The 27,446-nt window shown below is 44.3% G+C and overlaps 1 protein-coding gene across 2 annotated transcripts; it reads right to left on the reverse strand.

Moving 5' to 3' along the window:
* Window positions 1-7,154: 7,154 nt before the first annotated feature.
* Window positions 7,155-26,559, reverse strand: adra1aa (adrenoceptor alpha 1Aa). 2 transcript variants are annotated; one of them, XM_048989549.1, is made up of 3 exons: window positions 26,453-26,559; window positions 14,140-15,760; window positions 7,155-8,739 (listed from the first exon to the last, which is right to left on the reverse strand). In XM_048989549.1, the coding sequence occupies exons 2-3, from the start codon at window positions 15,062-15,064 to the stop codon at window positions 8,315-8,317; spliced, it is 1,350 nt and encodes a 449-aa protein (XP_048845506.1). In that variant the 5' UTR covers window positions 15,065-15,760; window positions 26,453-26,559; the 3' UTR covers window positions 7,155-8,314. The 2 variants fall into 2 exon arrangements, with proteins under 2 accessions (XP_048845506.1, XP_048845503.1); XM_048989546.1 differs by lacking the exon at window positions 26,453-26,559 and adding an exon at window positions 26,257-26,439.
* Between the last annotated feature and the right edge of the window lie 887 nt (window positions 26,560-27,446).

Genomic DNA, 27,446 nt, shown 5'->3' on the forward strand with positions numbered 1-27,446 from the left:
CCAGAATTTACTTCGCTTACCATTTTTATACCGGTAACAGGTTAATTTTCACTAATGTGATTTGGGTTAAAAGTTACGTCCGACAGCACAACAGCAAGTCCCGACTTGGGATTTGAACCCACAGTCTTTCAGTTGTCTGTCTGACTTACAGCACAGTGAAAGGGCAGCTTTGAGGATAGGCAGGGCGTTCTGTGAGGTCGTTTGGTCGGTCTGAGTGACACAAAGGGTCGTGACTCGGCGATATAAAAGGACAGTGTTACTGGGGTCTTTCAGGTATAAAATCTGATGGAGCTGTCAGTCTTTTTGTGTCCTAGGATGTATATCTAGCCACCTCTGTAGAGCTGTACTCTGTGGAAATGAATTCGCTTCAGGTCTTCCTTTTTCCAACACAATGATGCACTTGTCCTTTTTCATTTGTAATATTATTTGTTGCCTTTACTCACCACTTGTTTTTTTTATGTTTTAGAATAAAACTTGTGCTGAAAATCATGACTCGTGTATGACCTAGTGAATTTTATTTGTACTCATTAGCTGTTATTAATATACTAATTATTATTAGCCATGATCACTGGAATTGATTCGACCAGCGGGACCCCCACACGTTTACCGTGAGATCACACTGAATCCTTCCTGCAGCGTTTATCTCAGTCACATAATGGCCTCAGGATTCAAAAGGGGTGTCATAAAAATCCATCTTCAAATTTGGCTTGGTTCCTTCCAAAGTACAATAATTAAAAATAAAATCTATGATTGGTTGGCATTTGTCCAGCCTTTGAGTGGGCAAAGCTTCTGATTGGGCAGCTTGTCTCCATGGATGCAGGTCTAGCCCTGATCTACAATGCCACCTAATGGCGATTGTTGGCCTTTCAGTAGCTGACCGTTTAGAAATGTGTGCAGCTATTGAGAGGTGGGGGCCCTTGGGATATCAGAGCGATTGATGCTCTCATTGAGATGGGGGGTCGTTTGAGAGGCATACACAATGCAGTTTGGCAGGAGGGCCTCCTGATGCCGCTGAGATTTCTCCTGCTCGTTCCTCTTTCTTTCCCTCCATTTTCTGTGGCTGTCCCATTGTTGTAGCCAGACGGTTGCCATGACAACATCCTGTTGCTAGGCTTAGTCCTGGCTGTTCTTTGTTGCTCGCCCTGGCAACGCTACTGGATCGGAAGTTGCCCCTGGCAACCTTCCAGTTCTGGGTGCTATTGGAACAGCTAATGATTATTACTGTGAAAACAGCACCGTGCAACCCCCCCTCCCCCCCCCCCCCCGCAACCCTGATTGCTGCTCCTCCTCTTGTGTAGATTTTCCCTCGTTCACTATGAATAATTCAATTTGGTACCAGTCCAGGTTTCTGCCTGTATGCATAACTTTTTGGCATGCAAAACGTATTTTTTTGACGACGCAGTGAGCAGTGTGCTGGCGTGTCCCGTCAACAGGGGATCCTGGTCCTCATTGCAGGAGCTGAGGGGTAGTGCTGGCTCACAGACCCCCCCCCGGCCCCCGGCGCTTTCCTGAAAATGACAGTGAAAAATCAAAGGCAGACTTTCAGTCTGAAAACGACGTCAGTTCGGAGCTTTTACTCATTGCTGCTGTTAGCTTGTGGGACAACATAACATACATACAAAATCTAAAATTGCTCAAAGAAACATGTTTTGACTAACTGAAATAATATAAAAACAAATGTTAAATCCTTTCCCATTCTGTTTTTAATACTATTCAGCTGAAATAATGATTTATTTATCTTCAATGACCGGTAACAATACCTGGCCATGTTGTGGCCATTTTGTGGATACTAGTACTTGGTGTGCATGTACTGGTGTACTGTGTATTCATGCAGGATTCTCTAAGGATCAGGCAAGCCAGTTCTGCAACTTAAGTCTTAAAATAAAGTATATGAAAACTAAATAGAAACCTACCTTTAAAACAAATAAACTTTACTGAAACTAACTTAAACTGGATTTCAAATGAAAATTGTGAATAATAAAAATATATATATATTTGGGGAAAATGATTAAGTTGGTTAAAATAATATCTGGGAATAAGTGTGAATATGATCAGTAATTTTCCAATGTGCCACTAGGTGGTGATATGCCCCAGTAAACCATACTACTTATCGCTCTCTGAGGCTACTATTTTTAGCCATAGAATCAAAGAAGGGTCGTTTAAACGTGTCGAATTCTAAATTTCAGAGAAAATGTATGTTTTCCACAAATGCCAAACTTCATCTGCATGGTTAAAGTAAATCTGCGTTTTAATGTGAATATCCAGTTAAAGTCACAAACCGCCGTAATATCCAGCAACCGAAACTGGAGTAGCTACTCGGAGCTGCGCCAGCTTTTATCGTTTGCCAAAACCTGATTCAGTATTCAGTCAGCTCTTAGTATTTTAATAAAAGTTGAAATTATGCACTACAATAAGTGTAATAAACTAACCCAATGAAAGTTTCTATGCCATTGTTAAAGGTTCTTCCATTATTCATGAATTTTAAATATATTTGACCATAAATTTGGTGTTTAGTACAAAGTCTGTCTGAACATAATATTTGCCTAAAAGTCTGTGGACACCTCTGCAAAATAAAGAAAATTATTAAGCTTCCTACACCCATTGCCAAGACAGGTGTAGAGTATAGCATACAGCCATGTCAATTACAGCAGCAAAGAGCTGCAGCAAAATTAGTGGTTGTTATGAAGAGGTTAAGTGACCTTCAGTTTGGCACCATCATCGGATGCCGTCTTTCCAACAAGTCAGTTCACATATGTGTGGCCTGGTCAACCACGAGCTAAGTAACTGTGAACTGCCGACGTCAGTGGGCGGCCACACAAGCTCACTCCATATCAACACCCAACCTGAATGGCGGAAAATCCCCTCAGCAATGTTCCAGCATCAAATGAAAAGTTTCCCCAGAACAGTAGAGCCTATTATAGCAGCACTAGGTTAACCAACTTCATATTGATAGCTTTGGTGTTGGAAAGAGACATTAGACAAGCTGGTGTCCTCATATTTTTGGCCAAATAATGTGAACTTAAATATAAATAGAACCAGGTTTCTTTACTGAGAAACCAGAATGTGTTGCAGGTTTAGACATTACAATTTTAATACAGCTGTATACATACACTGTGAATGTATGAGATTTAATGATGCTTTTTAAGGGTACAGACAATGGTACTCATACCCCATCAACTACCACGAGTAAATGGCATAATTCAGGTCAGGCTGTGACTGTCCATCTTCATTCTCATACAATTACATACAGCGGAATGATATCTCACAGATATCTTTTGGGAATGATATCTCACAGATATCTTTTGCGAATGATATCTCACAGAATCAGTACAGCTAGTCATTTTTCTAAGTGATACAACTGCAGCCCTGTCTAGATCTAGCATCATCTTGGGTCTATTCTAATAACTGCTGTAGCACCCACTCTACTATGGTAAAGGTGTTTCCCAGGATAACATAACTGAGTCTTGGCTGTACTCATCCACCAAGCTTACCAAACTCGTTCACTGGCACAGAACAGGGGAAACTAGCAGCAACAGCCTCAAGGCGAAGGAAGGTTTGGTTCAGTTCAGTTTATTTTTTTTGTGGTGCCCTTCCCAGCGCAGACACCCCAGAGCACTTCGCATTCAGTATTGTGATACATCAAGCAAACATGAAACCATTACCATTCATACCGGCATTGCGGAGGCACTGAAAAGCAACTGGCATGAGAAAAGCTAGAAGACAATTCAGAGGAGGCTGGTACAAGATAACAAAGGTGGCAGATCATAAATAACCCCTGGAATTTTTAGGTCAAATGGCATGTGTGTGTCCCCCCCCTCCCCATTGGGACGCGGAACTATACACAATTCCGAAGGAAGTCTGCGTTTTGTCTGAGCATTACAACAAGCAGTGAGGTGAACTTCCGGTCACACGTGAGAGCAGTGGTTAAAGAGCATGCTCAGAGCGTGGAAACCGCGTGGGAGAGACGACTCAAGTCAAGGCACCCATGTGGCTGACTGCAGATTCACTTAGCCAACTGCTCCCAGGGACAGGAAAAAGGAACAAATGAGGCGCAGTATCTGTCCATAAGGTTATAGGTACCAATCCTCTGGCTGACTGAGTAAACGCATCACTGCCGGCTGCTTGACCAAGGCTCTTAACCTCAGCTCCTCCAGGCTTCCTTCTTGCTGGCTGTGTCCAAAACTTGCTATCATCTCTATACACACGTGTCTGTCTCCCGTGGACAGCAACGCGGCATCATGTGAAAACCAAAGAAATCCTACATACCTGTACTTGCGCAAATGGGAAATAAATAAAGCATCTTAATCAGTTTATTTATTTTCTTTCTGGAAATATAGGAAGACAGGAAAGGAAGAATGTCAGTTATCCAATCAACTTCATGGGAACGACTGGTTAAAAAAGCAAAACACAGTTTGTTGTCTACTGGGAGGGGCACTCTGCTGGGAGTGATTTTCTTCTGGGACTGAACCTATGGAGGGACTCTTGAGGTTCTTACTATCTTGGTAATAGATCAGCAAGTGTGAGATGACAAACTTTGGGTTTTATGTTTTATGAGCGATTCTTTTTATACCCAGTGACTCGGGCTCCGAGCCCAGCAGACACTCATCATTTTTAACATTCTTATATGAATGTGGCCACATTTATAACCTGTTTTATGTGTTTTGCGTGTGTTTGTGGCTACAAGTACGCAGATCGTTCCACCACCAAAGGAATGCAGACATAGACTGTGAGAAGATTCCGGCATGTTCCAGCAGCTCGGAGTGATCCAGGGCGGGTTTGGGAGCTTCTTGTGGGCAGCGGTAGAATCTAAAAATGCACAGCCTAGCGCTCCTCCGCGGACCAGGTTCCGGGCCCCGGCACTCAGCGCCGTGGGAATCTGGAATCACGATTCGGGATGTATTTACTCTCTGCGCTGACGGAGGGTCATTGCGAGGTCTCTGATTGGCTGACCCGGCAATTCCTGCACTTTTAACATGCCTTGTTGATTATTAGAGATTCCGGCAGAGATGAGGGCGTGGTCTTGAAAGGGTTCCCACTGCCCTGAATCGCAGACTGTAATTAAGAAGACTGGGGCAGCTTGGCCCTATTCTGACCCTCCTGGGGGAGCAGGGGGTATGTCAGACAGGACCCTTTCTCATATCCGAAGGCGACAGCACCCATTCATGCTGGCGGATCTGCAAGGGAGGACATCTTGATGGATATTTGGGATTATCCTCTCTCTATTCCCACAGCGTGTCTGAAAGTTCTTTTACTTGGGATTAAACATTCCCACAGTGTATTTTAAACCTCATTCATTAGTGTGCCAACCAGGGACTTCTGTGGTCGCACCCCTCACTTCCGCATCTCATTAGCTGACATGTCTGTGTATGTTAAAAATCTTACATGACGTCCTCACAGCATCATTCAGGAAGCTGTCTAGAAAGGCTGAGGTTGACCAATCAGTCCGCGATCTTTCCCCTGTTGGCTGTGATTGGGTGTAAAGCAAGGAGGCCTCACCCCTGAGCAAAGAGTTTTTGCTCATTAACATTAGATCAATATTTCAATATTTGACTGGGTTGAAGGGAGGTGACAAAAAGGAATTATCGATTCAGTGGGTGCCGTGAAATGGTCTGCCTGAAATAACCATCTCAAAATAGCAAAATCCTTTTCCTCCAGAGGTGGACTATGAAGGCTGCTGATGGACAGACTGATGAGTTGCGTGAAGCCTGACAGCTAAGATGGCCGACGGCGAGATTTTCCTCTTTCCTCAGCACCGGCCACCCGCCCCCACCCTCAGCACTTTCTTGCTGTTTTTTTTCTGCCTTTCAGATGAGCACCTTTCCCCCAAATTCATCTCTCAGGCTGTCGGCTCGGATGCAAGCTTTGCTTTATGTTGGTCTCAAAGACGGCTCTGCTGTCACTCAGAAACAAATTAGCCACGTAAACAGTAAAAGTCACAAGCAAAATATGCATCTCGAGCTTCTCACATTACACGGCATTAGTGACTTGATTTACATGCACGTTGTACAGCAAAAACAAAAGACCACAGTACAAAGCCAGTTCTGAAAAAAATCAACTGTTCCCAGTGTTTCAAACATTGTATTAAGCTTGTTAGTACCAGAGTGCTGAAGAAAATTAAATTCCACCAAAATGCAAAGTGGGGGTACATCTGCCAGACCCACGAACAAGGTCTTACACTGGAATTGATTCACCACCAGCTGTATAAATGGAGAAACTGACCAGCTGTACAGTTAGTTTGGACAAAAATGTAAACAAAACTTTAGCTCAAAATATCCACTGTGCAATAATAAACATAAAATAATGTGCATTTCTTTTAGAAGTGTAAACAGGGCACCTTTTCCTCTAACGGCTTGCAGTCTGTATAAGTCTGGTCGTGAATGCTGAGAATAGCAAATGATGGTGGGTACAGTCCACTGGATTTCTGCGTGGTTCAAGACCTATGTGTGTCCGGCTGAGCCGCCATCTTTGCTAAAGCTCAGGCCTCCGGGTCACAGGCCACGGCTCAGGGGTCTCTGCCTCTGGACCCCGCCCCCCTTCACTGTGCTATCCCCATCCTGCATGCGGGGGCTTCTGCTTTCATATGGCTTTCATTCCGTCACTGTGAGGTCCCTGGTCAGGCCACGCCGGGATCAGCCCCGGATTAGTTCCCAGCTGCAACCCCACCGTACTCCAGGAGGTGCCGGGCTTAACGTTGAGACTTCTGGGTGACTGCTGACATTCATTCCAGCTCGTTCAATTAACAGACCTCGTTAAAAGCAAATTGTCTCTATTGAGCATAACACATTTCACAGGTTGTAAGTGTGTAGCGATGCGAGTTTAATAACTGGACACATGCAGGAACAGAAACCAAGCCCTCCAGGAATCACAGCCATACATCTATCAATCTTCTGTACCACATATCCTATGCAGGGTTCCTCCAGGAATTATGAAGTCTATCCTGGGGTTGGCCACATGGGGGCAGTCTGCTGTCTCCCACTATCGTTCCCTGCCCCCTCTTTGATGGATGCCTCTTCACTTAGACCACTTCCCTCCACTTTCAGGTGCAATCTGGGACACTAGGGACACGCTGCCTACAGGGAAATGGTGCTTCCAGACTATTGGCGCAGACCAACCTCTTTGTCAGCATGGATGACCCAGCTTCAGCGCTGACCCCCCGGTGCACATCAGCACCCTAGTGAAGTAGGCGGCTGCAGCTCTGAAGCACTGCGCACAGCTCTTGAGCTGTAAGAGGTGTAATTGTTTCCAGGCCTCCTCTAAAATAGCAATGAAACTTCGGAAGAGAAAATATTAGACCCAGCAAAGCATTTTGGGCTGCTGTTTACCACATCCCACCTCTGGGGGGGGGGGGGGGATTAACAGCTACACGGAGTGCGATTCTCTTCGGCGGGTAATGTACTGCCATTTTCAGGAGTGTTCCTGTCGTGCCTCGGCCAAACCATCCATCTATTTTCATTTCATTTTTCTGCAGTGGTTTCTGGGGGCGGGGACACGGCGAGTCTGGACGCTCTCCCAGGAAGCGAGCGGCATGGGACAGGAGGCAGGGGACATCCTGGACGGAAGGCAGTGCTTCCCACAGGCTGCCACACTGACGACAAGCAAAAGCCCGAACACAACGACCGAGTGAAACAAAAACGGAATAAAACTACATCTTACGAAAATGCGCAACGCATAGACGCATTAAGACCAATGCAAAATGAAATAAACTGCAAACCTTTAAATTAATTCAAATTTAGACTGGTTATTTGTATAGTAAACAAGTACAGGTAATACACACTTTATATGAATGCTGCGGCGAAAAAATCAAATAAAAACCACATAGAGAAATGTCCCCTTCAACCAATCAAGGGCCATGTAGCAGAAGCCAAACAAAGAAATATCCCCTTCAGCCAATCACGGGCCATGTAGCAGAAGCCAAACAACGAAATGTGCCCTTCAGCCAATCACGGGCCATGTAGCAGTTTTGTTTGAATGGGACGTTCTCCTGAAGCTTCGCACAGTTACGTTCTGGTCTATGTGACCAGAATGCTTGGCTATCCTGCTCGCATTGCCATTTAGCTGACACCTTCTACTTATACTAGCCGATAGAGAAGGAAATTATCCTGAGGCGAGTGAGATTAAGTACCCTTGATGTTCCAACAGCAAGCCCATCCTTAGGATTTACGAAGCCACCGCCTTTTATTTTCATGCATTGGATCACGTTGCAGGCCGCGGCGCACAGAAGTACTCTGGCAGGGGTGTAACCTGCTTCATTATATCTCCAGTGATAAGGAGTTCGAGACCGAGGATCAGAAGCCTGTTTTTGAACTCCATTTGCCTACACTGGTTCACCAGTCCAGCCAAGGGAGAGCTGGTGAACCTTGGTGGTAGGAGGGTGGGACATGGGAGGTGTTGTGACACCGTGGGCTGGGAGCTGTGGGTGTGGGGGGCCCCGGACACAGCTGCAGGCCATCAGAAGACGTTTGCTGCGGACCCGGGCCGTCTGTGCCCCGTTCATGGTCCCGGGGGCCTGAGCAGGGCTTGGAGTGGGACTGGGCTTCAGGGCACGACCATGGCCTGGACATTGGCGAGGAGGGGCCCGACGGGTCAGGCACTGAAGGCCCAGAACGTTCTGGAAGGCCCTCTTGAACTCCTTACTGGAGCAGGGGTAGATGATGGGATTGATGCAGCTGTTGAAATAGCCCAGCCAGAAGGTCACCTTGAACACAGTTTCTGAGGGTCTGTGGGCTGGGAAAATGGAGCCTGTACGACAGATAAAAGGATTGGTCAACTAGCAGCAGGTACAGACAGGAACTTTGGCATCTATCTGCATGTTACAGAGTGTAGTCATTTACATCATCATACTATATATGTATTTATACGGTACACTGAAAAAATCTTAGGCAGTCAGAGATATTTATCTAGGAAGGAAGTACTTACTTGGCGAGAAAAAAATACAATTTAACATTAAAATTAGATGAATAGTGCTTTGGTTCCCAATGGTGAAATGGTGAAGCTGACGCTCTATTACAGAGATTTTTTTTTGTATTTTTTACAGACATAATATAGTTTTGCATCAACATGAAGATCATTTAGACTAATTCTCTTGATTTTATTGATAAAATATATGTCAGATGAGGTTGACATGACAACCTAGAATTTGACTTGAGCCATCACCGCACAACCAATTAATAGGATGTCAGACAGGCACTGTTACATACTCTTTCCATGTCATAAAGGAATATATTTGACTTATATTTTCATTTACAATTGTTCACTCAACTGTCCAGTGCCTAAGAAGAATTTTAAAAATCCACAAATGGAAAAGTGGTAAAAACCTGTGGTTTGCAAAAACGATTGACTGGGTGTGAACACCATCACTTTTACAAAGTTTACACAATATATACTTTATGAGCATTCAAAGCATAATAAATCTGTATTCCAATATAGTACTCACTGGAAATGAATTTTAAGACCAGAATGCTGATGCTGTAATGTTGGAAATAATTTCTAGAAATTATTCCATTGGATTAAATATGTTTAAGTATGTACATATTAATTTGGATTTGGACAATAAAACAGGCAAAATATCAGTGTTTCACGTGTCACTCATAGCTGCATAGAATATCTCTCAAATGTATAATGTGTTATTAAGGGTAAACAAATATAACAATTTGTATATAGATTAGACAACCTCTGAGGGTTACAACTCACACATATGAGCAAAGTTTTTTTTTTTTAATTAAGAAAATGTATGGAACAATAAATTTTGGGCAGCCACACGGTTAACAACGCTAAGCCAGTTTCCTCATTCTCACACGCATCTCCCCGTCTCACTCTCAGAATATCCTACTCCGACATACCTCTGTCTCGACGTACAACCGTTCTGTCGGAATGGGACAGTAAATCGGGGACAGTCTATAATTTATTTTAGTGCTAACTCAGACATAAAGGTGGAATTCAACTTGCAGAGGTTCTGACAGCAAAGGAACACAGTACGGCAGTGAAGATCCAGCTTCATTTAAATGTGGCTGACCATCCAACATCCTGTGACTGGCGTGGAAAGGTAATTAAATGGGGTAAAATCACAGGCGGACCGCAAATGATTGTATCGTGCTCTGCCCGCGGACCAGGAACGAGCATCCCACAGGATATTTTACCGTGACGGCAGAAATCCGACTTGCAGAGGCGTTTAAGAGACAAAAAGGACATGATAAAGAAAACAGGATTGAGAAAAAAAAAGTTTGTATTATTGCAAGATATTTCTGATAAAATCATATTAATTTCCCTCTCCGGGTCGATATCATGCAGCGGCCTGCATTATGTAAACAGGGAACCAAATCAGGTATATTCACATTCCAGTAATTTTCTAGAAAAGATACAGTTCACATTAATAAAACATAATTTGGGTAATAATGGGAAAGGAGCAGGATTCTCAGGAAAGCGACGGTATTTCTGAGTGGACCCTGAGCAGCACTTAAGACCCAGAGTGCTGGCACCCCTCTGCTCTCGTGGACCATTCCTCACTCCAGCCGTGACGGATGGACCTGCCGGCTGCACTGGTGGATGTCCTGCGGGACGCGGGTGGTGGGGGGTAGAGCTGTGAGGGGGAGGAGCCAGTTTGTCTCTGTCGTGCTGATATCAGGTTGCTGTCAAGGTGGAGGGATCACGCTGATTCCTGGGGGCGCGGGAGGATGGAGCCCGTATGCAGGCAGGCATCTAAGCAGGCTTCTTACTAACCCTGGAGGCTGACAAGAGAAACCTCACCCTCCTACCTGGGCCTGTATGCAGTGAACTTTAGCGATGGAATAGCACTGGTGGTCTTCCATCTAACTCAATACTCGTGCTGCTCTGACTGCTAAGAACAGCCATGGATCTCCACCCCCCCCCCCATTCCCGGTATGGAGTCCTTTACTCCACTGCCTCCACTTTGCCCTCCCCAGTCCAGGCTCCCCCATCCTCTCAGTCACTTGCCCAGTTGTCATGACAGAGAATGCCGCTTTGTCCGCTGTGGTGTTTATGAGGTGCTTTGGGGGGCAATTAAAAGGTTTGACTTGTTTATGAGGGGTTTTGGGGGGGGTGGTTCCTTTCCTACTGAAATGTACGGAGAAGCAAACGAAAACTTTAAATCGAAGTGAAAAAAAACGATTTCACAACGTCCTTCCAGACAGCTCCGAGGCCGAGAGGCGGAAACGGCCAGAAGCTTGTTAGCGCCTCGCTGACCGCCCGCTCACGCCGGCCGACCGCTCCTCCATCTCACATCCAACACATCCAAAATTTTGGCATGTGGCATTTAATACCTTGTCAAAAACAGCAGGCCCCTTATTAAACGCCCACGGTGTCTGCATCAAGCGAAACTGGGCTGTTTGGGAAGGGTAAATCTAATCGGTCAAAAGTCAGATTACCTTTTTGTTTTGTTTAGACAAACCTCAACGCAGCTTTCAAAGGAAAGGCGAGGAAATCTTCTGCTTTATTTGCACTCGCGTCATCTGTCAAGTTCAAAGGGCTTTACAATGATTTACATGCTTTTTTTACAGTGTGGGCATCGAAAAATCCAGAATGTCAATATTGAGAAGAAAGGAAAATGACTCCGTGATCCCTTCAATAAAAAGTGGCGCTCAAGAATAATAGTGTCTATAAAAGAACATAAGTAATATAAAAAAGGCTTGATCCTGGATGTCAGCAGCCAGTGCCAAGGGAGCTGGGGGGGGGGGGGGGGGCGCAGTCTGGCAGATGCCTGAGCCGCTTCTCTGGGTCAGAAAAACATGTGGGTCAATTCTCAATAAAGCATGAGTATAAAAACTGTCACATACTTGGATCCAGAGGTGGCACTACATATTTAGGGCCTCATGAAAGCATATCATATTGGGCCCCCATCTCTCAGCGACCTTTGGGAACATCCTAAGTCTTCCCCCTTTACAGCACTGCTTGGAACAAAGCAGGCTTTTCCATGTTGTATAAGATCAATGGAGGTGAGTAAGGAAGATCGATACTGTGCCGGATGTCCACGTTTGTAATTAATGTACTGTTGTTTAAATGTTATCATGATTGATGTTCAGTGTTGGTTCGATAATCAAAGTTTAATCTTCTGAACAACAGCCGAATCACGCTGGCGACAGTGATGAGAGAGCGCAGGTCTGCTGCTACCATGAAAAACCACCACCACGCAGCCAGAGAGTAAACAGGGAAAACGGATGTGGTTTGTGGGTGAAATGGAAAAGGCCGGCATGTAGAAAATCACACCCAGCTTGATTGTGCACCTCTGGGGTCTCTCTCCCGCTCCCTGTTTGCACCGTCCTCTTTAAAGAGACAGTACCGATTCTGGCGAAAGCAACTCCGTGGATTTCATGCACCCCCCCAGGTCGGACTCCAGCACGCTATGCAAAAAGTGGGAAGTAGATGCCGGCCTGTGTTTTCCCGGCATCTGCGCTGTGACACGGAGGGGCGTGAGCGACGCCTGTTAGCATTTATCCGTACACCGTCAGGAAGGAGAATCTAGTTGGGGGTGGGGGCGCGGGGAAGGGTGAGGATTGGCTTGCTGCGGGCAAATCGAAAGCTCCGTGGGGATGGAAAAGTTAACGGGCTGCTTTCATACAAGCCAACGACATACATAACTGTGCCGTGAGAAATTACTCACCAGAATCATCCCGAGAACAACTATTTAAGCTACACAAACGAACTTCACCCCGTGTGAATTCAATTTCTATATGCAATTTGCTGTGAGTGTTTCAAATTTGGAAGCTGCATATAATAGACTGGGTTGCCTGTACATCTCACTTCTACTTTGATTGCCCTGTTAGGTTCCCAGTTAAAAGAAGCAAATAACGACGCATAGCTCTACGTGCACATATATCACTGTGGAGCACAGTCGACCCACAGGCCTAGACACAGGGGCCTCTGTTGGCATTTCAGCCACAACGAAGGCGGCAGGCCTCATGACGGCAGTCAGACGGCACGTCCACAGGCCTATATAACCCTTCAGATGCTTTCATCCCAAGGGCCTGAACTGCAGGCTCCCTCTCTACTTCTTTTTGAAAGACGAGTGCAGCCAGCTGATTGAAGCTAACGATGCAACATACAGCATACAGCAGGTACGTGATGGGGGGGCAGTAATTTTAGAGTCACGGATGGCTCGTCCACGATAGAATATGCATTAGCCTGGGCTGAGCCAACTGATGCATGTGGTGCATCAACTGACGCGTAATTATAGCTTCCTAAAGCCACCATCCTCTGCTACGGGTTTGTACACACAATCACAAGCCACGGGAAGCTCAGAAACACCAATCAGCATTAGTGCGTGTCTTTGGACCATGGGAGACCAGAGATATGCGAAGGAAGACCACACAACACGAAGAGAACATGCAAGCTCCACACACACACACACACACACACACACACACACACATGAGAGGCTGCTAAGAACATGAGCTGTCTACTTATATAATTACATCTGAAACAGCCAAAAATCACAAATGACGCATGAATGACTCAGTACAGACATCCCACCTCTCCCGGAAGTTCCGGGAGTCTCCTGCAAACTGACAGCAGCTCCCTGAAACCCGCGAATGATGCGCAATGTCCCGGAAATCTGTCATTCCGCTATTCAGCGGTGGCACAGTTACCCAACATGGAGTTTTACTGCCATAACCCCAGTCAGCATTAGGCTTGGGGCGGCATCTAATTCCTACTACCATCATACCATCCATATATTTTACTGCGGTAAACAGCATTCAGGTTTTTTAAACAAACAATGTAATTCTGGCATTTCACAAAGTAGACGGAGGTGGGGTGGTGCTTTTAAACAAAAATATGGGGTATTTGGTATTACTGTAACACTGTTCCGACCTAGTCCACACCCCCTTCCCCAGTTACCCATAAGCATCCCTGACTAAGATGGGATGTCTGCAGTGTTACAAATAAGCTTCTCTCTCAGTATTTTGAAAGTAACTTTCTGAGTATTTTGAAAGTAACTATTAAGAGTCAGTAACCCTGCAGAGGCATCTATAATCCTACGATATCCTGCAAGTTAAATCGCGTAAAAAAAAAAAAAAAAACACACAGCACTGACTTTTCTCTTCTGAACGGTATTCACGGCCCGAGCGGCGGAGCAGACAAGGCCTCGGCCTGCAAACGGCGGCGCTCGGCGTGGCGGGAGAGACTCACCGATGGGCAGCACCAGGAAGAAGGGCAGCCAACAGAGGACAAAGCAGCCCACCACGATGCCCAGCGTCTTGGCGGCCTTCTTCTCGCGGGAGAACTTGAGGAGGCGCAGGGTGAAGTGCGTCCGGTTGCGTATAGCCTCCTCGTCGCCGGCGCATGCGGCGGCGTTGCCACGATGCATGCGTAGGGTGACGCCATCAGGGTCAGAGCTGGCGGACTTGCAGCCGTCCCTGAGGCACCGCGTCTCTCGGCGAGCCACCACATAGACGCGGCAGTACATGACCAGCGTGACGGCCAGCGGCAGGTAGAAGGAGCCTATGGCTGAAAAGACGGCGTAGGCCGGCTCCTGCGTGATCCGGCACACGGACTCGTCTGGGGGCGCCGGCTCCCTCCAGCCCAGGAGCGGCCCCACGGAGATGGTGATGGACAGGGCCCAGAGCACGCCCAGCGCCAAGAGGCCACGCCGGCGCGTCACGATCGAAGGGTAACGCAGCGGGTAGCTGACGCCGATGTAGCGGTCCACGGAGATGACGCACAGGCTCATGATGGAGGCGGTGCAGCAGAGCACGTCCACCGCTGCCCAGACGCTGCACAGCGGCCGCCCGAACACCCAGCGGCCCAGCACCTCGAACGTGGCCGAGAAGGGCAGCACGGCCGCGCTCAGCAGCAGGTCGGCCACCGCTAGGTTGGCGATGAAATAGTGCGTGACCGTGCGTAGGTGGCGGTGGCAGGCCACTGACAGGATCACCAACGTGTTCCCCAGGACCCCGAACACCACGAAGACCACCAGCACCAAGCCCAGCAGCACCGCCTTGGCCACATTGAGCTCCGGCCCCAGGCTGTGAGAGCAGCCGGAGCAATTGGGCGGCAGGAAAGCCAGGGTCTCATTCCCCCCAGGCGGGGGCGTCTGGCTGGGGTTCTCTGCCATTCTTGGAGGAGGCAGGGGTGCAGTCACATCTGCAGGAGGTCCCTCATGATGGAACGCACCTGGAGACAGCCCAGGAGTCGCAGAAGCAGACGGGACGTCGGTACGTCGTCAGAACATCATTGAAGGTCAGTGGCGCTCGAGTCTGTGCGACGTTGCTAAATGCTGATGCTCAAGATTAGAGAAGGCAGCTACAAATTGATGGAGCATATCAATATGATAAATAAAACGTCGCAGTACCTCTTGGAGATCTGGTTGCCGGTGAGTTCCAGAAATGCTCTGAGATGGATCGGCATGTATTTACCCTTCTAGCTCTCCCCACCCCCTGCTAAGCTTACATTGACTGTTCTTTGACCATTTTGCCCCCCCCCCCCTAACATGTCCAGGAGTGTTATGCTTTAGGCTAATAGAGTTTGGCCCTTTGCTTTCTCCTCATCTGATTTTCTTGCAATACTGCACGCATGGTTAGCCCGCACTGCCATATCTCATTTAGTTTGACTTCAGGGGACACTGGACAAGAGCTCGCTCCCATTCAGCATGATGAAAAAAAACACACACACAATCCATAAAACGATGCTGAGAAAGCCGGGTGGAATCTGGCCAGGGGGGCGGGGAGGTATTTTTGCTGAAAGGGCTTGTCCATCTCGCTAGTCACCTGCCTGAATGCAGGAACGAGTCCAGACTCCTGACTGTGAAACCCTGAAAAACAGAGAAGGAGACCCCAATGAAGTCCTCACCTCACCAGCCACGGCAGGAAGCAGAAGAGCAGCACCTCAGCCTCAGCAGAATTTAGTAGAAGCTAAATCGAGTGATTTCCAGCACAACGATGTCATGAGCTTCTGTCCGTCACATGACGAAATGCACACCTGCCACAGATAACGCCCAAATCTGAACCGGCAAAAATAGCGATGGTTTATCTAGCAGTGGCCCAGGTGTGGCGTTTCAGTCCAACCTTTCATCTTGGCTCTCAGGACTTCGTGTTTCAGCATATCCCCTGCCCTGCTGCTGACTCTGATGTTCAGGTGTGCTTTGATCAGGTAAATGTACAGCCTCCCATCTCAAGCCTACAGTGTGGTGCCTGCCACCAGAACCTCGCTCCATTTTTGCATCAAGGAAAAAAAAATCACTTTCTTTTAGAGGAAAATTTGACCTGGAATCTCTTATTACACTGCGGGGAAAGCAGGGAACATGCTGGGTCATCAACTGGTGCCCTGGTAGAATCATTCTTGTGGTCCACAGTCTATGGTACACATGAATTGATAAATAATTAATAAAACCATGTTTGACTGAAACTGCTGAAGTCACACAATGTTTTCATGAGAGTCACAAAATACTGCATGTGTTCATTATTACGAACCTGAATTTTTTATATAATAGGCTTTCCTAAACGGCAGTCCATTCGTAAGTACGAGTTGTCTGTATGTCAGATGTTCTTAACCCGGAGACTGTCTGTGAGGAATATAATACACGCTTCTAAACACAACATTCAATCTCCCCCTAGCAAATACACATGGTTTGAAGTTTAATCTCCGTCCTTCTAAAACCACAGCATTTCAGGATTTAACAATTTAACAGAAAAGTTTCCTTCACTACAAATGAGAGATGCCGAACATTGCCATCCCCATATGCAGCAATAAGCAACAACAAACTAATTAGTGCTGAAGTAGCTCTATTAATAAGATTCAAACATTCATCAGCTAAACTTATCTTTTGGCTATTCAAGCATTCAGAAATTTAATTATACATGGATTTCCTGGCACAGGTAAAACGTGTGTCAGCAGCTTAAAGCTTATTGTGAGAAGAGTAAATAACAAAACAAAGAACATTAGAAACAAGCTGTGGTTGGTACTGATACTGGTATTTATTAATAAACCAAAACACATTACACATTATCAGTGACTTCTAATTATTAGTGAGAGAATGGCTTAAACATCATAGTGTAGTCAAAAACGAATGGAAGAAAAAGTTCTATTTTGTTATCAAATGATTTCAAGGTTGCAAAATGGTTTGGACGTGTACTTTTTTCATATAATAAAGTATGACAGTAAGTGGCTAGATATTACCAAATAAGGTAGTTATACATATTGATCCATCGGGAGCCTGTCCCACGCGGCATAAGGCAGGGAAACGCCCCGGACAGGATGCCAGTCTGGAGATGCCAGCTCACCAATCTTACATTACCCAGATATAAGTATATATGAACAAAAGGAATCACAGACTTCCACAGCTGAAATGGGAGACATCCGTCATGACACAGCAAAGGCCTGGATGCTTTATTGATTTTGCTTTTTTGGGGGGGGGGTGACAAATAAAAGGCATCGTTGGAAAAAAAATTCTCAGGTAGAACTGGCTGGAATATGCGAAGTCAAATGGTGGAAAATGGTATGGTCCAATGCAAGCAAACAAAATGGTATGGTCCAATGCAAGCAAACAAAATGGTATGGTCCAATGCAAGCAAACAAAATGGTATGGTCCAATGCGACCAAACAAAATGGTATGGTCCAATGCAACCAAACAAAATGGCATGGTCCAATGCGACCAAAAAAAATGGTATGGCCCAATGCAACCAAACAAAATGGCATGGTCCAATGCAACCAAACAAAATGGTATGGTCCAATACAACCAAACAAAATGGTATGGTCAAATGCGACCAAACAAAATGGTATGGTCCAATGCGACCAAACAAAATGGTATGGCCCAATACAACCAAACAAAATGGTATGGTCCAATGCGACCAAACAAAATGGTATGGCCCAATACGACCAAACAAAATGGTATGGCCCAATGCAACCAAACAAAATCGTATGATCCAATGCAACTAAACAAAATGGTATGGCCCAATGTGACCAAACAAAATGGTATGGTCCAATGCAACCAAACAAAATGGTATGGTCCAATGTGACCAAACACTGATCCTTTTGCCTCATTGCTAAGCACTATGTGTGGCACAGGGCTAACAGAGCTAATTACACTGATGTATCTAGTGGCATCACAGTTATATTGTGGGAATACTGGAGGAATATTTGTTTTCCTGAAGGACACTGATCCGAAGCTCAGAGAAAAGGCCACATTGGAATGGCTTCTCCAGTATTGAAATGTGCTGCTCACCAATAAGCCCCTTCAAGATTAACAGAGCTTGAGCAAATTTCAAAATAAGAAATTATCAGCTGGCCAAAGCTGGCAGGGATGACCCAAGCTGACTCAAAGCCATAATTAATCCCAAAGAAATACCAAATAAATACCGATATGCATTCAGAGGGCAGACTAATTTCTGTTTATTTTGTTTGGGTTTAGTATGATGTTATAGCAGTTTATGTTTATTAGAGATGAAAATCCAGGTGAATCCAATTTACCTGCACGTTGAAGCTAAATAAAACATAATAAAAGGAAAACGGTTTGAGAATACCAATTTGGCCACTGTATGTAATTTACGTCGAAGATTTCACTTTTAGTATTTCTATCACACACTATGGATGCCACTTAGCATAACCACAGATCTTCAACCTGAGGGTGGAACCCACAGGAAACCCATGCAACACAGAGAACATGCAGAGAACATGCAGAGAACATGCACGCATATAGAGCTGAAGTAGGATTCAAACCCCCAGTGCTGGAGCTGTGAACCAACTGTCATATCCATCGCTGTGTGAACTGGTGTAAACTCGCATGCCATGCACCTCTGCTACACGTGTGACATTCTCTATTTGTGAGCCGCCAATCAATACTGAAATGCAGCCGGCTCCCGGGGAACTAAATCCTAATCCCCCTGTGCCACATAGAAAAAGGGGATGCAGGCTCCTTAATCCCACCAACATCAAGCCAAGATAACCGGCCTTCCACACCAGTCCAAGCGGAACCCTGCACGATTCCAAAGGGACTCCTGAAGCTTTGGTCGTTTATTTCTAATTCAATCTAATTCAATTGGTAACAACGCTAGAGTCCCTGAGCTCAGAGCCATTGATCTGACCACGCAATCAGCGATGGGGGTGGAGATGGGCGGGGGGGGGGGGGGGGGGGGACACTCAGTGACGCAAAGATAAACCAGTGTGAGAAGATAATAGAGAAAAACAGGCATAGACTGTAAGGAAGTAAGTGCAGTGAGGTGGAGACAGCGAGTAGAGGGCAGTGATGCCATAGGGATACTGAGAGAGTGAGAGTAAGAGAAGATGGTGAAGCGATGAAGTGGGGAGTGCAGAGAAGAAGGGGTCAGAGAGAGGCAGAGCCTAAAACTGCAGAAGCCCATAGAGGACAGTGAAGGACAGTGAGTGTGCAGAGGGCGCAGAAATGCAGTGAGGGTGCAGGGGACAATGAAGGACGGTGAGGCAGTGAGGGCTGAGAAAGGCATGCAGTGAGGGTACAGAGGACTGTGAAGGACAGTGCAGCTGTGAGGAATCTGAAGGGCAGTAATGGTATAGAGGGTAGTGAAGGACAGTGCAGCTCGGAGGGCTCAGAAAGTCAGCGAGGATACAGAGGACAGTGAAGGACAGTGCAGCTGGGAGGGGTCAGAAAGTCAGCGAGGATACAGAGGACAGTGAAGGACAGTGTGACTGTGAGGGCTGAGAAAGGCAATGAGGGTACAGAGGACAGTGAAGGGCAGTGTGTAACAGTGAGTGCAGGGTGGGCAAGCACTAGTAACAAACAACTACTGACATATAAAAATGCTGCAGTGTTACAAACTGCAGTGTCATATAAGCCAGGAGCCTATCTGAGGAATCACTGGGTGTAAGGTGGGGTTCACCCTGTAGGGGGGGCTAGAGATATCATGGCATTAGACCCTGAAGAGACACGCTTCTGCGGAAAATGCTACATACTGTGCTTACCTTCTTATATCCTGCAGACACCCTGACCCAGACAAACACCCACACTAGACTACAACCACATTTTTAACATGCTGTACTGTTGATATTGCGGTCTAAGTAAACACCGATTAACTGAATGTATTTTTTATAATGTACATTTTGGTCTTAGGTTTCCATAGTGTAGTGGTTATCACATTCGCCTTACAAATGAAAGGTTGGCGGCTCCAGACCGAGGGAGAAAGATGCATGTGGTCGGCCCCCAGTATCCATGGATTCAATCAATCGCAGCTCAGGGAAAAAAATATCCGGAAAGTTCCAAAAAACAAATTCTGAATTTGCCACATACCAAGCGCTATGCTAAATTAAGTGATGCGTAGGGATAGCTTACATCTATAAATGAACATGTACAAACTTATTTTTCTTTTTTATGATTCCCTAAACAGTTCAGTATAACAACTATTTGCCCAGCATGTACACTGTATTAGGCATTATAAGTCATCTAAAGATGATTTAAAATACACAGAAGAACGTGTCCAGGTTATATGGAAGTACTTTGTTGTTTTGTATAAGGGACTTAAGAATCTGTGGATTTTGGTACTTGTAGGGGCTTCCAAAACCAGTTTCCCGCAGATACTGAGGGACCATTTTGCATGCCTCAGCGGATCAGGACTGTGCCCGTGATCAGAAGGTTGCTAGTTCAAATCCCATAACGGGGAGAGTGATGTTACTGTTAGGCCCTTGAGCAAAGCGCTTCACTCCAATTGATCCAAGGTCCGGTTGGGCCTGTTTTCACAATTGCATGTTGCCTTGGATATTAGCATCTCCTGAATAAGTAGACTACAGAAAACATTCATGTTTATCTATAGCAGTAAATAGCACTCAAAAATGAAAAGGAGTGCATAGAAAAAATATATATACATATATATGGAAGTACTTCGGTATTTATAAGATTTTTGTTTGATTCAAACACTGGAAAACATCATTATGAAAATAAATGCATAATCATCCATTGTTTTCAGCTGCAAATATATAATTATTTTCACATCCTTATAAATATATTATCATGTAGCACAACCCAGATGACCATGAACTTTTGACGAGATGAAAGGAGTTGCTAGCGGCTAAGAACCCGCTACTCTTTGTGTGGGTTATTAACGAAACCCACAGCCCTGAAGTTCCAAAGAGCTGAATAACACCCTGCGGGTCATGACATGGTGCATTGCTATCAATGAGAGATTCTCACATTTTCTCTCTATTGTGTTTTTTCTCCCCCTCTCTGGACAGTTGATATAGCAGAACCAATGACCATCACCTTCCCCAACAGACAAGAGTACTTCACACCCCAGGTTTAGCTTCTGAGCTCCAGAATAAAATGCAATGTGTGGGCACCGGAAGTAAGGAACACTCAGGGCCCACAGGGAAGTCAGATGAGTACTGCTGGATGTAAGATGACTAATAGGTACTGTCTGAATTGTATAAACGCCACATTCAACTTCATCACCAGCTTCAGCATCAAAAGCCAAGGACCACCCTGATCTTCAAAGCAGTTATGGACAAATCAACCAAGAGCTTCAGGAAGAGGGGCATCAGTTCAACCTTTTCCTTGAAACACGGCATGACCAAGGATAAGAACATCAGAAACGTGAGTCTTCCTCCGTCATAAATGTGAGTCTTCCTCCGTCGTAAATGTCAGTCTTCTTCCATCGGAAACGTGAGTCTTCCTCCATCGTAAATGTGAGTCTTCCTCCATTGTAAATGTGAGTCTTCTTCCATCGGAAACGTGAGTCTTCCTCCGTCGTAAATGTGAGTCTTCTTCCATCGGAAACGTGAGTCTTCCTCCATCGTAAATGTGAGTCTTCTTCATCGGAAACGTGAGTCTTCCTCCATCGTGAATGTGAGTCTCCTTCCATCGGAAACGTGAGTCTTCCTCCATCGTAAATGTGAGTGGTATTAGTGTAATGAAACACTATTCGCAAATGTTCAGAAGGCATTTTCATTCCTTACAACCACTCCGGAGAACACCCTCACAAATGAAATGTTTGAATTTTAGATCCCTGTGTACCATCTGAAGGAGCCAATTGCTCTTGTCATTGCAGAACCACACATAATTCTAGGAAACCATATCCTGTAACTTTGACTAATCTAACAGAGAAGTATGAAAAATGCTACCACCCAATGGTCATATTTGTCGTCCGAATCCATCGACAGATTTCTGACTTACTATGCTAAGATCAATCCAATGCAGTGTTTTTCCCAGCCTAGTCACCGGGGACTCCCCAGACCAAGGTTTGGGAAGCACTGATCTAGCATAATCAAATTTGATAGCTTACAATGTGCAAACCCTTCTTTTCCTATATCCTAAACTCTACTATTCTTCAGCTATGCAAGCCTTCAAATCACACGATCACATAGTCAGCAGGTCATGGTCACTCATCCAGGGGGAACTGAGCTTACACTGCAGCCCCCACTAGATACAAACATCATCCATCCAGCAATTCTGGGTTTAAGGCACACGGTCGTGAGGGTAATAAATCAAGGCTGTGACACTGAGCTGTCATAAAGGGCAGCCCAGAGCGTGTTTTCACAAAGGTGCACAGAATGTACTCGGTGCTACAGTGAAGAGAAACTTTCTCCAAGCACCAGTGTGTGGAATATTGCACCAGGAGGAGAAAACCAAGTCTCCGCTTCCATTGTTGGTCCACTGCCATGGGCTGTTTGGCCAGATCTGGGACGCTCGCTCTTAGTGTATGACCATACGCGCAATTTATATCTATCTCTTCTAGAATCTCAAACTCATTCGGAAAGGTTTCCACTCTTTGTCAAGTCAGAGCACCAGATTATTGGCTATTAATATTCTCTGCCCTAATGGCCACAATGTAAAGAAAAAGCCCACTTTTGGTGGAATCCACCCAGCAGAGTTCAGTTGTGCGTTCACAGAAGAAGGTGATAAGAACCTAGGTATGTGTTTGAAGAAATAATAAAGACATGGGTTATAGCAATTGAGGGAAATGTGAAATTCTAAACATGGTCATCTTGCAAAAACCTCTGATCTGCATTCTCTATACTGCAGGCAGCCTCATGACATTTCCTGTGGCCAGGAATGTGATTCTTGTCCACAACTCAGCAGAAAGGAAGGTTAAGGTCACTCGGTTTTGACAACGAAAGTGCATTTATCTTAGCCTAACTGACCGGCTCTCTTGAACGTCTTGCTACTGAAGTTGGACACAAGCATTACGAAAGGTTATTTAGGTATGGCTGAAAATAATAAGCAATTATCTGTCATTTCCCTGATCCTGAAGTTCCTTCGACTCAAATTAAGAAACCCCTTACTTTCTGCATCTCATCAGAATGTTAATCTGCTGCCAGCTCAATTAATTGAGGCCTTGCATCTTAACATGCCGCTGATGGGCTGAGAAGAATGAATTCTGCCTTCCCTGGTCTTTTCAGGCAGCCCTATGGCAACTAAAACCATTCATCATCACAAACTCATGGTAACAAAGTAAATCATCATCGTTTCCCTACTCTTTTCTCTTGGTCTGTGTAGCAGAATAACAGCAGACATTTAACAGGATTCCCACTCTAAATCCTTGGAGGACACCAACAAACATATTAAATGCATTCAGGGTTCAAAATGCATTAAACATTTGAGTCACGAGAATAGTATTTAAGTAGTGTGAACAGTTTGTAATGTATATGTGTGTATTTGTCATATTTAGGTATCGCTCTTCCAATCTAGGAACTAAACTGTCAAATGGGCATCACTTTGTCTATAATTCTGTTATTGAGGATCTAAACTGAATAGAGAACTGCTAATGTATTTAAAACATATTTCAATTTGGATTAAAATTTGGAGCTGTATACTGAATAAGAATCTGAATTGAAAAAAATCTGCAAAATTTCATATATTCATATATTACTATTTCATATATTACTGTAATGATTTTACTGACATATTCTATAAGTGCTATGTCTAAGATTTTTCATAAGGAAATCCCTTGTATTCTAAATATTTAAACAGATTACTTAAAAACGTGAAGAATTTCTAGAGATAAACTGCCATAACCACAATTTTGCGTGTCAGGATTACCAGTTTATGTACTGAAGTGGCAGGGGTCTTCAAAATAGGCAAATTTGTTGAAAAATGGAATTATACATAACAATATTTCAATACAGTACAAACAATTTCCATAGAATTCTATTGAATTCTGGTCCCAAGGTCTAAAACGCTTAACCACTAGAAACCCAGTAGTTTAAATCATGGTTGTGGTTGGGTTTATTCAATCAGCATCTCTTGTAGCAAGTCCAAAAACCTGCATGATTGGTGTACTCTCCACAGTTTCTCTACAATAGTAAATGCACCTTAAAATACTGTCTTTTTAAACCAAGCTACTGTAGGTAATTGTGTGACACGTTACAGTGAGTCTAAAAGCTTGATGATAAATGTGAAATATGAACTAAGTTGACAAAATACACCTCAGTCCAGTGACTGATCTGCTGCCGCAAAATGCATCATGCTGTACCATGGCCTCTCAGCGCAGCTAAAATGTATATTACACAATATATTATTTAACAGTATATATACTGTATATTACATTGCTGCTGTCGGGTAACACAGAACATTATAATAACGTCCTTATGCTCAGACTGAAGTTTTTGATAGCTGGTATTGGTGATTAAATCAGATTTACTGAAATGGCATTATTTGGCCTAAGGAGGTGGCATTTAAATTTCTGAATGATTTCACATTCAAATTAATGGGATAACAGTAACATTTATTTCTCAGACACTTTTTTGCTGCTTAGAAACCAGAAATCCCAGGAGGCTAAATGTGTGCCGTGACAGTTAGAAGGGCAGTTACAGCGTCCGCCGGTGACGATAATTCCCTGCGTCACATGACTGCACCGACAATGACATCATAATGTCACCTTTTGCTATGTGCAATTCCACTGGCAATGAGTTTCAGTCTGGATTAAATTTTTAATTTATTCATTTATTTATTAAACACATCAAAGAAAAATTAGACCTGTCTTGTGCACTCTTCAGCATGCAGTTGGATTTATTAAATATATTGGGAGTTTGTTATAACAAGGAGCAATTAAAATATTTCTCCATGTCTAACAGAATGTCATTTAACATCAATCGTCCACCTTCCGCTTGAAAAAATAATGGTTACGTTTTCACGGACATCTGCTCAGGTTTTCAAGCAATTTCATCCAAAAATCTATAATTAACTTATAATGTTGTTTACTGGCTGTGACCAAATGAATGACGCTTTAAATAGCACGCTTTCCACTGCAGTCTCGGGTCTCCCCAGTCCTTTATCACCAAATGCCACTTGATTGAACGAGATCATTCTTTCGTGCGGTAGTGTCGGCTTTAACACAACAGGCAGCCGCTACGAAAAACATATATCTGTTTTACGAAAAAATAATAAAAAACACAAGGCGTTTATATGCATTAGACATTTTCATTAGTAAAACCCCGGGCATTTTACAATCAACAGCTATAAAAAAGTTAATGAACCGGAAAACACGAAAATGAAAAATACAGTCGCGAGTTCTGTCCCAGAATAACAATGATATTCAAAGCGTGACCGACAGCAAAAGCTATAAAATCTACACACCACCGTATATAAGCACATACACATACAAATGTCTACTGACCATAATAATAATAATAATAATAATAATAATAACTCCGCGGTGTTATTATTTTTATAAACAAACGTATGCTTGTTTATGTATAAGCATATCTATGTATTTATGGGTATGTTACCACATGAATCGCACGCGAAGGAATTTGTTTCCAAACCTCCCTGCAAAGATGCAGCAGAAATATTCGTCAGGACAATTTACGTGGAGACAGACAAAGCAGTGTAATTGCGCACATCTGACGGCTCATATTTAGGCTACAAATAACACAGAACCAAACTGTTCTGCTATCTTACTTGAAAATGGCAAGAAATACAGTGGATCTGTACTTTCTCCGCTAATTTGTTCACTAAGTTCAGTTCAACGCCAGTTTTTACCATGAGGCACATAATACAGGTCCTACAATACAGTCTAATGAAAGTCACGTTTTGTTTTAGAAAACCTTTGCATCTGTAGCCTTAAGTCACTTTTCAGTTCTGTAATTAATTGCTCACCATTTATCAAAAACTACCGGCTGGTGAGGCAAATTTAAATGATACTTGCATTTTTATACATCACGTCTCGAAATGTCTGTTGATAAAGTTAAGTCGCTTGCTTTTGTTTTTTGTTCGATATTTTGGTCCTGCTACAGACAACGCGGACTGAAATATAATGCATGATGGTTTTGCAAAACGTAACTTTACAGTCAGCATACAGCAAATGCATGAACGGTTCAATAAGGAATATATGGAGGATTTATCCTTACGTGCCAGCACGCCTGCCCAAGTATCCCGAAGTTAATAAGCTGGCGGCTCCTCCGTGCATCTGCCCTCCGACCGCGATCCTGCGTTAGATACCGGCAGCTTCGGGCTGAAACTCCTCCCGACGGCGAAGTGATTAAAGCTTCTCTCCACACGCGCTTACACATATTTTACTGTCGCCCTTTTATCCCCCATCCTTACTTGATCGTTCGCTCCCTCTCTTTTCGAGTCCCATCAGCTGTAGTGCCCCTAATCTTAACGGGAAATACGTGCCAACCAGTAAAACACGGCAGAAACGTGTGAGGGGGGGGGGGGGGCGGGGGTCCATTTACGATTCTGGGCACGGTGCACTAATTTTTCATTAATATAACCGCATTTTAGAAGTCGATCCGTTGTCTCTGTCAGACCCAATATTCTTATCCTTGGACTCTATTCAGATTGGTCATAAGAAGTCTGCTAAATCATAGGCCTACATAACAACGTAAACTCGGGTTCAAATCGTCTGTGAAATGTAACATTTTTCTGAATAGTAGGCCTATTTTGAAAACTATTAAACCATTACTGCTATATACATAATTACTTAAGGAGCGACAACATATACCTCTCTACATAAATTATGCACAAATATTGCCTGTTCGTGACTTGCTCCTCTTCAGACTAGATAAATATAAGGTGTATATTGTATGCACAATTTTCTTATTGAGTACATATTTAGATACACAATATATCTCTTCCTTTGCATTCGGTCCTTTTTTAATGTAATGTCTGTTCCAATAGACGGTCGTGGTTTGTCCTTTTTATTACAAATGAGAGATTTAATGACTGAGTGCCGGATGACATCAAGAAAAGATTATTGCTTTGGAAGTTGTGATTTGAACGTATAACGTTTTGACATTTCATATATTTCTAATGCCATTTCTGTTGTTATATTATTGCTCATGAGATCATTGTAGATTTCGTAAACCAATTTTGACACCTCATGTACTCAACAGTACTTACCAATATACATAGGGTTACAGCACAGGCAGACATAACGGACAATCAGTTGGTCTGTTTACAACTGTGGCCACTGGGCTACCTGCTTCCAGCATAATATAACAGCATCCGTTATCCATTTCTCTAATTAAAACAGAAGATTGACAGTTTTCATTCCTGGTTCATTTTCCATTCAGTGCTCATAATCCCAGGTGTATCA

This window comes from Brienomyrus brachyistius, chromosome 2 (assembly GCF_023856365.1).
Source record: "Brienomyrus brachyistius isolate T26 chromosome 2, BBRACH_0.4, whole genome shotgun sequence".
NCBI classification, from domain to species: domain Eukaryota; kingdom Metazoa; phylum Chordata; class Actinopteri; order Osteoglossiformes; family Mormyridae; genus Brienomyrus; species Brienomyrus brachyistius.

What these genes read in the sequence shown, in the direction of transcription:
- adra1aa (XM_048989549.1), bottom strand. Translation starts at nt 15,064, where the DNA reads ATGGCAGAGAACCCCAGCCAGACGCCCCCGCCTGGGGGGAATGAGACC. An exon ending in CTTCCTGGTGCTGCCCATCG is followed by an intron (nt 8,740 to 14,139) that starts GTGAGTCTCTCC and finishes TCTGTCGTACAG; the next exon opens with GCTCCATTTTCCCAGCCCAC.